We start from the raw sequence: 12,887 nt of genomic DNA, 5'->3' as shown, positions 1-12,887 counted from the left end.
GGTCTGTGTGCGGCTCATCTGCACAAGCTAGCACACGGGTCATTGTTCATGTGCTAAATATTTCAAATATCTGTGTGTGTGTGCACGTACAGGGATCCTGGAGGGGGTATCGAGATGGCAGATTTCATCCGGGAGGTGACTCCGCCTGTTGACTGCAGCTCCAGGAACTCTTACACTGGGACAGAGTCTCACCACCAGGTAAGCAGGAGTCTATTCCTGAAAGGGGTCTCCCAAACTTTCTTGCACAGCAAGGGTTTCATATTCTGGCGGACCGGGGCCGGGGCGGCAGTGGGTTGATGACGACCCGACTATAGGTTAGGCTTATAAGTCAGTAGCATCACATTTAAAGTAAGGTGCCGAAGCAGTTTTGGGGGCTTCGTTGCCTCGTTGGACAGCTTGTCTCCACATATCGCACACGGCATGCGAGTCACCAGTCGCAAGAAAGCCGTGTTTTAGGCGCGACTCGTCATATTTCCCGTTGAAGGAAGTTCAGCTTCTGCTGTCTCTGCTTTATCGTCGTCATTAGACCGCTTGTCTCCCCCACCTCTTCCGAAGAAACTCTCAAACGACGTCTGTTTTTTTTTTACCAGTACTCGTGGTAGCTAGCTAGCTGCTAGTAGCTAGCTAGCTGCTCAGCTTCTGCTGTCTCTGCGTTATCGCCGTCATTAGACCGCTTGTCTCCCCCACCTCTTCCGAAGAAGCTCTCAAACGACGTCTGTTTTTTTGACCAGTACTCGTGGTAGCTAGCTAGCACAGCTTCTGCTGTCTCTGCGTTATCGCCGTCATTAGACCGCTTGGCTCCCCCACCTCTTCCGAAGAAACTCTCAAACGACGTCTGTTTTTTTTACCAGTACTCGTGGTAGCTAGCTAGCTGCTAGTAGCTAGCTGCTCAGCTTCTGCTGTCTCTGCGTTATCGTCGTCATTAGACCGCTTGTCTCCCCCACCTCTTCCGAAGAAACTCTCAAGCGACGTCTGTTTTTTTTACCAGTACTCGTGGTAGCTAGCTAGCTGCTAGTAGCGAGCTAGCTGCTAGTAGCGAGCTGACTGAGTGCGTCTTGGAGTTATGAAGTTAGCTACCATCGGTCTGCCGAATGCCACGTGAATGAGTGATAAAATTACATCATTGTACATACGTCAGGTATCCGTTTCAAAGTAAAAGCCCTCTCACGTTACATGGTCCAGCTGGACCGGGCTTTTATTCGAAGATTGTTTATCGTTGGCCCGGTAGCAAATGCTTTGCGGCCCGGTGCCGGTCCGTGACCCGGTGGTTGGGGACCCCTGTATTACTGCACTTCCGGGTGCGTGTGTGTGTGTGTGTGTGTAGTGCTGCTACAGTGGAGACATGCTTCAGCTTTGAACATAGCGTGGCACTGTGCCGATGTTTTGCTGAGGTCTTGTGGACATTCTGTCCTGCACATAGTGTGTCAGTCCTGTACGGGGTGATTTTGTGTTACTGGTAGAGAGCCAATTAACTAAATCAAGATGTTCCTTTTGAGTTTTGTGCGTACCTGTTGGAGGAGGGGGTAGTTGTGCTTCTTCTGTGAGTTCTGAATGGGCTTTGAAAGGGAAACATCTACTGAAGCTCTAAACTGCTGATTTGGTTTTGCTGTCCGCACAGACGTCTTACAGAAATGACAGTTCTGTGGTAGATAATCCTCAAGGCTCCGCGTTTTCAGTTTTTATTTTTCAAAGCCGTCCAGCATGCCGAATTTCACCACAAGAGGGCACTGTTACACGACCTCACACGAGCAGGAACAACTTTTGGGATCCGCGGAAACAAAATCTGGGTATTTTTCAGTGAAAATTGGTAAAAAAAAAACCGAGAACGCCGAGCCTTGATAATCCTGTCTAATGAGTTGGATCAAACGCTGTCTCCATCTTGCATTTCAGGGACTTGGAAAAACACTATAGCAACACAACAGAACCAGTAACAAGCAGGCCAGCCAAACACTTGACTTTGCTTACTGTAAGGCCGCACTCAAGCTAAAAGCATCATGACCGTCAGCGGTCGTTCCGCAAGCTAGCCGCGTGCTGCCGGGCGTGTAGCGGTTGTCGTCGCCGGGGGAGCGTGGCTCGTTAAAGAGTTGTTTCTGACATCACGTTTGATTACGCCCAATAGCCTATCATGTTTGTGGTGGATGTGCTGCAGCAAGAAAAAGTCCCTCTGTCTGTAAACTGGTTGCTGCTTCAGTGCATCATTGATCATTTGCAAAAAATTAACCTCATTTTTTTTTTTCTCCCCCTTTTTCTCCCCCAATTGTACCTGGCCAATCACCCGGCTCGCCACCCCCTCTGCAGATCCGGTTGGAGGGCTGCAGACTACCACATGCCTCATCCGATACATGTGGAGTCGCCAGCCGCGTCCTTTCACCTGACAGTGAGGAGTTTCGCCAGGGGGATATAGCATGTGGGAGGATCACGCTATTCCCCCCAGCCCCCCCCCCCCGCCCGAACAGGCGCCCTGACCGACCAGAAGAGGCGCTAGCGCAGCAACCAGGGCACACATAATAATAATAACCATTACATTTATATAGCACTTTTCTAGACACCCAAAGCGCGTCATATTGACGGGGGTAACTCACTTCAACCACCACCGATGTGTAGCACCACCCGGGTGATGCACAGCAGCCATTTTGCACCACAACGCTCACCCCACATCGTTCCCACAACCGGCCTCCCACCCGCAGACGCGGCCAATTGTGTCTGTAGGGACGACCGGCCAAGCCGGAGGTAACACAGGGATTCGAACCGGCGATCCCCGTGCCGGTAGGCAACGGAATAGACCGCCACGCCGCCCGGACGCCCTAACCTAATTTTTTTAATCAGGTTAACTCGTTAGCTGGCATCGTGCTGCCAGCGAGACGGCTGGCTTGCCACCACTGACTCCCATAGAAAACGAATGACGGACCCAGCGATGCAGAATACAAACAAAATACACGGCGTAGTTTTTCATTTCAGAGTTCCTCCACCCGTGTGTGAGCTGATGTGGTGTCAGGGGCTGTTTTCATTAGGCGAGATGCTCACTGAGTTTGCTGTCAGCGGAGCCCTCGTGAGGTTCAGTTTCATTCACACGTTTTCCTCCGCGATGTATTTTACACCCCGGAATCCCCGCGGCTACTTTGTTGCGGGTCTTTGCTTGCGCGCATCTTTGTTGCCAGTCAGGTGATGCGCTTCACTGAGCCGCTATGCAGCCCGCTCTGAAGAAGGAGGATGAGATAAACGTCCTCTCTGGAGAGGTCTGAGTGGATGGGAGGGCGGAGGGTAGTACGGTGGGAGGGAGGCGTATGACTGTAGGGGGGGGGGATGGGTGGGTGGCGTGTAGATAAGGCGGGAAGTGAGCGGTCGGGGACGTCGGGTGAATAATTTACAAGCAGTCTACGTCTGGCGGTAACGGTTTGTTTTTGTTTGCACACAAGATGGAACGAGGAGATTTAAATAAAAGGAGAAATCCCGGCGACGGCGAGTCGAGCGGCGCCCGTGGTGAGGAATCGGCCCACGAAGACTGACAAGACCATTTTCCTGTAGCTCTCGAACCCTGTTGAAAAACTGCACAGCCGTAGCTTATTCCCCCCCACCCCCCCCCCCACCCTATGAAATGTGTTGACTTGACCACTGTTTCTCCTCTGATCTCAGACTGCATCCGGCCACGGCGGCGCCACGACAGCCAAAGGTAAGCACGACTCGCTGCTGCTGTGACGTAGTGCGTCTCGTGTTGCTTGAAGCCTTCGCCGAGTCCTCAGTCTCGGCCCCCTTCGGCACACTGACTCATCCATTTTTAAGCGATAAGAATTGACAAGGATATTACAATTTGACTCCCCCCCCCCGGCATCTCCGCGGCCCTTTCGCCGCCGTAATTTTGCAGAAGCTCTCGCGTCGCCAACTTCTGCGGGATCGTCTGACTCAGCGTTACGGCGACCTCTTCGGTCACGCCGAGATGGGGGCGGCGGTAGACGGAGTCGGTCCCTTGCCGAGTAGGGAGAAGCCTCGGCACGAGAGCCACTCTCTGCAAGTTTTTTTTTTTTTTAATTTCATTTTCCTTTGTCGAGACAAAGAGAGGGAGAGACGACTATAAATGAACTTGCCGTGGAGCCGCAGGTCTGTGGTGCCGAGAGCGCCGGCGTTGTTTAAATTATTCAGGGAGTCTGCTCGGTGCCATGCTAATTAGCTGGCAGTATCTGATGGGACAATGGCTCTGCTGGGGTTTAGCTTTTTTAACCCCCCCCCCGCCCCGCCCCCCCCCTTAAGGGTCTACTTTCACTTCTGACCGTCCATCTCGAGCTCCCCACAATGTACCGCCACTTCGTCTGGTAATAATTACAATGATAATAATACAAAATGTATTATTCAGAGAAGCTTTTCATGACAATCAAGGTCACCTTACATTAAATACAGTAAACAAAGCAGTAAAACACGAGTTCAGTCGACAATAAAACACACAGCGTACATCAGCAGGAGTTGACAAGCATCCGTGAAACGTTTCAAAATCACCTTTACACATTCCTGCACAAAAAGCAGCCAATTGAAAACAATCAAGCATAAAATTGAGGGATGAGAACCACGCCCCTTTTTTTTTCCTCCCCGACTGTACTTGGCCAGTTACCCCGCTCCTCCGATCCCGGTCGCTGCTCCACCCCCTCTGCCGATCCGGGGAGGGCTGCAGACGACCACATGCCTCCTCCCATACATGTGGAGTCGCCAGCCGCTTCTTTTCACCTGACAGTGAGGAGTTTCCCCGGGGGGACGTGGCGCGTGGGAGGATCACGCCATTCTCCCCAGTTCCCCCTCGAACAGGCGCCCTGTTCCGACCAAGCCGGAGGTAACGCGGGGATTCGAACTGGCGATCCCCGTGTTGGTAAGCGACGGAATAGTCCACTTAAGGTTGGCCTTAACAAACACTGGGCTCTCCTGCTCAGGAAGTCAGGCGTATCGGGAGATCCAGTAGGTTGGAGATGGGGCGGAGACTTGATTTGTGTTATTTTTGAAATTTCCCGTGGGGGCGGGGGGGGGGGGGGAGGAGGCAAATTAATTAATAGGTGACGAGGCCCGCCTTGGCGTCACCTCCTTCTCCCTGTCTCTGCAGGAGGACATGTAGGGAAGACCTCCGACAACATCAGCCTGAGTCTTGTTGAGAGCTGCCGCCACGATCACGGTGAGAACGCACGGCAAAATACGAAGACACGCTATGAAGAGTCACAGTGTTTGTCTTCCATCAGACACCCCCTCTTAATCTTTTTTTTGTCTTCTTTCTCTTGCTTTCTCTCTCTCTCTCCCTGTCTATGTGTGGGTGTGGGTGTGTCCCTCTGTCTCTCTCTTCAGACTTGCTGTCAGACCCAAAGATGTACTGCATGGTTTCCAATGACTCGTTCGCCTCTATGCAGCCCTCAACCTCCCTGGGCCCCCCGGAGCTGTCCAGGGGGCCCGGCGACGCCTTTTGCTCCGCTGCTAATCCCTTCAGCCAATCACAGTCCTCCTGCGACACAGAGGCGACCCCTCACGTGCCTGCGCAGTCGCAGTCTTTCAGGAAGGAGCTCCGCTCTCGGGGCCTGCCTCGCACCTCCAGCTCGGCCGGTTCTGCGTTCCCTGACCCCTCCCTGCCGGACTTTAGCCTGTACCCTCCCCAGAGGCGAGGTGGCCTTGACCCCGTGCGCGAGCTGGAGACAGCCCGACCTCGCAGGGCGGTGTGCAGGGACAGACGTAGCGAGGAGGCGGAGGGACACGACCAGCACGGCGGCGCTGTAGCCACCGCCTCCGGAACAGAGGGCTACAAACATGAGGAGCCGCAGCAGAGGATAGCCCGCTCGGCCTCACGGGAGGCGGGGGAAGGCAGTTCGGGCCTGTATCAGGCAGATGGTGAAGGGAGGCGACGGTCTGGGGGCGGAGGAGGGGGGAGGTCCCGGGGCGGGGAGCGCAGCGCCGATAGCCTGAGGAGCCTGAGCACGCGCAGCAGCGGCTCCACCGAGAGCTACTGCAGCGGCACAGACCGCGACACCAACAGCACCGTCAGCAGCTTCCACAGTGAGCAGACCAGCTCCACCCACGTGGAGAGCCTCCTCTCCCTCTCGGGGGACGAGCACGCACGGGGCAGGGCCGACGGCCGGACGTCCAGTCTGGGCAGCGTGGGCTCTCAGCGGGGTCTCGGCAGCGCGCCGTCCAGGGAGGCAAACAAGAACCCTCACGCCAATGAACTGACCGCCAAGCGACCCGCGGACACGCCGCCCTCGGCCGTCCAGGAATTAGGGGAGTCCCACAGCTGTCAGGAGGAATCCGGCGGCGCCGGGACGGGTGCCCGTGGCTCCACTCCTGGAGAGCAGGACAGGGAGCGGGAGAGGGACGACGCTCAGAGGAAGTCGGCCAGCCTTTTTCAGCGGACGTCCTCGTCGTCAGCTGGGCGTAGCGGGCGTCGGCGGACAGGCAAGAAGCGGGCGAGCAGCTTCGACGCCAGCCGACACCGGGACTATGCACTACGGGGAATGGCCAAGCCTCGCAGCGCCGTCTTCGCCGCCGGCTGCGGCGGCGGGGAGGAGGACTCAAGTGACCAGAGCGAGCTCAGCCGTGCCTCCAGCCTCCACTCTGCCCACCACCTCAGCACCGACAGCTCTTCCAGCGCCACCTCCCGCTCCTGTCACTCCCCGGAAGGACTCTATTGCGCCCTGAAAGCCAAGCACACCTCCGCCACCTCGGCCTCGGCCTCCTCCTCCGCCGCCGCCGCAAAGACACCAGCGAGATCGGAGGGAGCAGGGCGGCCGGGGGTGAAGCGGCACGTGTCACGCCGTACACCCAGTACCGGCAGTGCCAAAACCCACGCCAGAGTGCTGAGTTTGGACAGCGGCACCGCTGCCTGCCTTAATGACCCCAACCGCCTGGGGACCCCGGCCGTGCCTCGCCCCCTCACCACCTCCAAGTCGGATCTGGAAGCCAAAGAGGGGGAGGTCCTGGATGCGGCGTCGCTCTTGGGCAGGGCCTCCCAACTGGAGTCGGTGACCCGGTCCAGGAACAGTTTGCCCAGCCAGGCGGCCTTCACCGAGCCTCAGGACCTAACGCCGGCTTCCCTGCGTGGTAGGTGCCCTTAACAAAGCCTTTCTTTTTCTTTTTTTTTTAAGATTATTTTTTGGCATTTTCACCTCTATTGGAAAAGGATAGTGAAGTGGCAGACAGGTAAAAAGGGGGAGGTGGAGATGGGTGTGACATGCAACAAAGGCTGGAATCGAACCAGGGATGTTGGCGGTTACGTGGCATGCGGCGTAACCATCCGGCTACCGGGGCACCCCCCCCCCCCCCACTTGATGCGAGCACTACATTAGGCGATTTTCCGTAGGAAGAACTACACAAACTCCCAGGCTGGCGCGAACTACAAGTGGAACTACCTCGTAGTCGGCCCTCTCGAGTGTCGTGTTTCCATAGCGACGTAGGAACCGCCGGGCTCGTGAGTTTACGTCGTGAGCCCGGTGGTTCCCACATCCAAAGATGTGACCCTATTCGTCGGTCTGTCGGCCCCAACACCGCTTGAACAGTGTCTGCGTTGTGTTGTTTGTTTTTTTAATGTATACTGACTGGGGGGGGGGGGGGACGGCGGGAGAAGACAGTTGTACAGACGGGAGACGGGAGTCCTGATGGCGGTTGAGGCAGAGCAGGTTTTCTGCATTTGTTGGCTTTCTGGCTGATTTCTCCATTTTGCGTGATCGAAATTCTCTAGTGTTGGCGCTTGCGACCACACAGGTCGGTCGCTGGCTTATAAAAATGGCGCCTGTTGAACACCGAAGTAGTAGGCTGGTTGCTTCTGACGTTCGACCAATCAGCGTCGAACCCCGCCCAGCAGGTTTTCGGGGCCGCTCAGAAGTAACCACCCCCAGGGCAGGGACTACAGGCGTTCCCATAAAAGTCCCAGTAAGAGTTCCGGTCAGGGGTAGTTCCTCCAGTGGAAACACGAGCAAAGCTGCCGGCCCCCTAGAAGGTCCGGGTAGTTCCGCTGGTGGAAAATGACCTATTCTCTTGTGGTCCTGTGTTGAAGCAACGTCGCTGATGAGGCTACGCTACGTTTTATCTTGGAGTCAGAGTACAAACGGAAGGCGCTGACATGTCAGATAGCAACTACAACCTAGAAGAGTACACTTAGTAGGGTGCAGCTCCCCGCCAGGCGTAGCTCCCCCTTCTCCGGTGCTCAGACTTGGGCGAAAAACCAGCTGAGGAGTTGGCGCTCAAGTGCGGTATAAAACAGGGGTTTTCCAAAGGTTTTGAATCGCTGCAACCACCAGAGGTCCCCGATCATACGGTCTCAGCTGTGGACAAATATTATTTGGCTGACAGGCCCAGTAGTATGTGAGATAGAAGCTCTGCCTAATGAAAGCATTTGGGTTATCAGTCCGCGGCTGGGCGGCATCCTAGGCGGATGAATTCGACCGATACCAACTTGCACTTTCCGAAAGGAAAAGGTTTGCCGTGCCGCCATTTTGGTCTAGTCCTAAACCCCGTCTATATATAAACTAACTCCGCACTAACCCCGTCTTTATTTTCATAAAGCCGGGTAAGCCGTCGACACTTCCTGTTTAGACTGCCACCTAGAGGAAGTTGCTCCTTTATAACCCTCGCGTTTTATTTATTCATGTATTTTTGGGGATTATCAAAATTCTTCTGATAACTCTCGATCATAGGTAGCGGGAAATCCGCTATTTTTGGAGCGGTTTAATGAAATTCCAGTTAGTTGCGGTCACTCCGTAGTTAAGTTAGCGCGGCGAGCCAAGATTTTGGGAGGCGCCGGACTGGCTCCTCTAATCCAGGGAGCGGCGTAAATCCTTTACTTTGTTTAATCGCCACCCACCCGGCAGCTGCTGTTGATTAGTAATACTGTGCTGCGGGAAAGCGGAAATATTACACATGACCCTTTTAAGTGTTTTGTGGGGTTCCATCGATACTTTGGGCACCTCCGGTCAGTAGGCTGAGACGTGACAAGCTACACGTCATATCTGGTAGACGAGAAGGCTTCTTTACCGTGACGCAGGACGGGACTTGACCGCGGTTGAGTTTCCCTGCATCCACATTAAAGACCGGTTCAGACACACGATTGATTTTATGCGTACCGTCGCTCATGAGGAACCTGGCGATGTCCCTTCCGAAATGCTTTCAGAAAGGATGGAGCTTGCTAAGCTCCTTTCTTCAAGGGTTTGCTGGGCGGTGAGTGAGTAGGGCCTCGGCAGGACGCGGGGTAAATCATTATCATGGCGGATATTTACCGCCTGCTTGGACACGGGGGAAATATTTTTCTTGTATAACGCACGTGGAAGGCCATACGTCACGCCTGCTGTGTTAGCAGGATGTGTTTCAGTCGTATCGGGTCGGAGCGGTATTGTGTAAGACTTCAGACTGGGGTTTTGGGTGTGTCCAGAACAGTCGGTTCCCTCCATTTTTGCCATTGTGTGTGTGTGTGTGTGTGTGTGTGTGTGTGCCTGCGTAAGCGATGTTGTCCGCCCTGCTTGTTGGGCATAACCATGGTGAGTTTCCATGGAGCAACGTGTGCCCTGACCCCGGCACAGTGTTCCCTGTGTGGATCACTCTAAGCATGATGGGACAGTGTGTGCTTTGTGCCGAGGACCAGACAAACGGCAGCTCTGTCGTTGGCGTCATCCGCTGGTGTCTAATAGACATTCCTTCCATTCACGTCCTTTCGACTCGCAGGCTAAAATCTCTCCTTTTCACCCAGCCCCTGTTTTTCGGTTCGTGTGCTGCACCGCCGTTCCACTTGAGTCCTCACCGAGCTCCTCGCGGTGCACCCGGGGGGGTGTTGTGGAAAGTAGACTTGCGTAGTCTTGGGCCGGATTACGCGTCAGCGCGGGGCGCCGTTTTCACGCTTTCCGCCGGGCTTAGATAACATCTCCGTTTTGGGCGCCATTTGAACAAGCCATTCAGAGCTGGCTCTCGGGCTGACGTCACGCCAGGAACGACCAGCCTTGGATTTCGTGCCGCTGTTTCTGTCGAGTGAGGGGGGCGGGGCCAGCCATACCGTCAGCCAATCAGGACGGTCGCTCATGAATGACGCTGGTGTTGCGTGAACGTCAAGATTTCCATTTGACCTCCCTGTTTTGATGTGTTGCCTCGGCAACAGGCCAGCTCCTGGCCACGGTCTGGTCCATAGTGAGGCATTCGGAGGCATGGGAGGACCCGACTCTCCTTGAAGGTGAAAGTGGTGGTTGTTTAACAATACTGATAAATCGGGTGTTCAGCAAGTGGCGCTGTGGTTAGCGCAGTCGCCTCACAGCGAGAAGGTCCCGGGTTCGAGCCCCAGGGTAGTCCAACCTTGGGGGGGGGGGTCGTCCCGGGTCGTCCTCTGTGTGGAGTTTGCATGTTCTCCCCGTGCCTGCGTGGGTTTCCTGCGGGGGCTCCGGTTTCCTCCCACAGTCCAAGGAGACGTAGGTCAGGTGACTCGGCCGTACTACATTGTCCCTAGGTGTGAATGTGTGGGCCCTGTGAGGGCCCCGGGCAGCCTGTCCAGGGTGGCCCCCCCGCCTGCCGGGATAGGCTCCAGCATCCCCGAGAGCAGGATAAGCGGTTCGGACAATGGATGGATGGTGTTTATCAAGTTCCTCAGGCATCTTGCCTGTGGAACTTACTCGGGTCATTTCAGTTATCTGTTACACAGTTATGCGAGAGAAAAAACCCCAGCACGTCGAGCTTTACCGTTAAACATCAGCGATGAAGAGGATTCTGTATGTCATTTTCCATAATTAACAGTATATGTACCATTACCACAGTTGATGAACTCCTGCATTGATTCATCATCCTGTCATCCGGTTAGAGGAAGCAAGCAGGAGAGGTCTGATTGTGGATTAACTCTGCTTGATAGTTCTGAGGGTTTGAAGCTGGAAACCTCACAATGTTGTTGTTGTTGTTGTTGTTGTTGTTGTTTTTAAGAAAATGTAGCTTGTTAACCCCAGCCTCACAGAAGTACTGCTTTGCCACGGATCTGCCAAGTGTAACTCAGCCATTTTGATTTCGAAGAAGCAAAAAAGGGCAGTCATGCTGACCGGACAATCATGTCTCTCGCCACGACAGCCCAGGGGAGCGAGGAGACCGTCACGTTTCGCCGCGAGCGTAGCACGTTCCGTCGGCAGGCGGTCCGGCGGCGGCACAATGCGGGGAGTAACCCCACGCCCCCCACCTCCCTCATCGATCTCCCCTCAGGTACGCAACGCGTGGGGGGGGGGGCGGGGGAGTGGGAAATAAGGGCTCAGGGGAGGGGCGGGTGGTGGAGGCTCTGGTTTTCTCTTAGTGTGAGCACGTTGCCAGGCATGCCACTGCCCCCACTTTTTTTTTTTCCTCCTCCTCCTCCTCCCCCTCCCCCTCCCTCCCCCCCAAATCCCAAGTCAACCATAACTTTCCTATTTCCTAGTCTTGACATCGGTTGTACGTCTTCTGCTTTGCATGACGGGGAAAAATGTGCACGACTTCTTTCGTCCTAGCATGGGTATCTGTTCTGCATGTGACGCCTCTCCACCCGTGTCCTCTTTTTTTTTTTTTTTTCTCCGCCTCTTTGCCACATTTCCTAACCCTTCTGAATGCTCGTTACCTCACAGACCTATAGATAAGGCTTCAGGGTCTGATCTCCTTGGCTGATGTGATGGATGCAGGGGAGAGGCGGCGTTCTCCCGGACGGCGGCGCTTCGTCCTCGGCAGAGACCGGTCGGTCCTGAGGGGGAAGAGATTTTGATGATATTGATTGTTTAAAAAAAAAGGAAAAAAAAAGTCAGTGCAGCTGCCCCCACCACCACCACCACCCCACCTCGCCGACCTCAGGAGCACCCCAGCTACCCCATCACAGCATTTACTCAGAGCTCAGGGGGCAATTTAAACCCCAGCTTTTCAAGCAGGGTCAGGGGGATCCTTTCCCAGGGCAGTGTCATTTTATTCAATGTTATTCTACCATTATTGTTACCCCCCCCCTCCCCCTTCTTTCTCCCCAACTGTATTTGGCCTATTACCCCACTCTCCAAGCCATCCCGCTTGCCGCTCCACCCCCTCCGCCGATCCGGGGAGGGCTGCGGACTACCGCACGCCTCCTCCCATACACGTGGAGTCGCCAGCCGCTTCTTTTCACCTGACAGGGAGGAGTTTCACCAGGGGGAGGTAGCGCGTGAGAGGATCACGCTATTCCCCACAGCCCCCCCCCCTCCCCCCCAAACGGATGCCCCCGACCGACCAGAGGAGGTGCTAGTGCAGCGATCAGGGTGCTTCCGAAATGAATGGGTACTTCTTATACTCTGGCCTGGGTCGCTAAGCAACCTCTCCATCCCTGCCGAAGTGTTCCTGAGCAAGCGCCGAACCTCTTCGAGGGGATGCGAAGGGTTACACACTCCTTTACTACACTCACACTGCGTGTGATGTGACGACTAAACCGCTTTTACATTCGTCCAAAGCGACGCCTTAAGCAGATTTTCACACGCCCCTCCGTACCTCTGCCGTTTTTGGTCCGTTCTCTGCCGATCTAGCCACCGTGGCAAGCTCACGTTCCTCGTTCTGAGCCTCGATAGAGTTTCGGCGAAGACAACAAGCTTGCGGTCGGCGCCCGGGGTCAACAAGCCGAAAAAATGAACAAAATGTCTTCCTTTTCCCTCGGTCCGCCAAACTGCGCCACCACCCCCACCTCCAGATGCCTCGCATCGCTTCACTCCCGAGTCTGTTCATGACCGTCTCCTCCAGCAGAGGGCGCCCACCATTACATCGAACGCAGTGAGGCGACGACACACGACCGGCCCCCCATTTTGCAGTAAGCCAAGCAACCAGTTACCCCCACTCCTCCGAGGCGTCCCGGTCGGCTGCTCCACGCCGTCCGCCGATCAGACTATACCACGGGCCTCCTCCGATACACGTGGAGTCGTCGGCGCCCTCCTCTCTCTTTT

The 12,887-nt window shown here is 55.2% G+C and overlaps 1 protein-coding gene across 1 annotated transcript in view; it reads left to right on the top strand.

The window, feature by feature from the left end:
• The window catches only part of pcnx1 (pecanex 1), a 56,414-nt gene that overhangs the window by 4,491 nt on the left and 39,036 nt on the right, over positions 1-12,887 (top strand). The window contains exons 3-7 of the mRNA XM_056296485.1: positions 93-198; positions 3,634-3,670; positions 5,081-5,149; positions 5,317-7,056; positions 11,044-11,183. Of these exons, the coding sequence (XP_056152460.1) occupies positions 93-198; positions 3,634-3,670; positions 5,081-5,149; positions 5,317-7,056; positions 11,044-11,183 (2,092 nt within the window). The remainder of the gene's footprint in view (positions 1-92; positions 199-3,633; positions 3,671-5,080; positions 5,150-5,316; positions 7,057-11,043; positions 11,184-12,887) is intronic.

Source organism: Lampris incognitus, chromosome 16 (assembly GCF_029633865.1).
Source record: "Lampris incognitus isolate fLamInc1 chromosome 16, fLamInc1.hap2, whole genome shotgun sequence".
Lineage (NCBI taxonomy): Eukaryota > Metazoa > Chordata > Actinopteri > Lampriformes > Lampridae > Lampris > Lampris incognitus.
The sequence above is the reverse complement of the archived record's forward strand: the minus strand, read 5'-3'. Positions and strand labels throughout refer to the sequence as shown.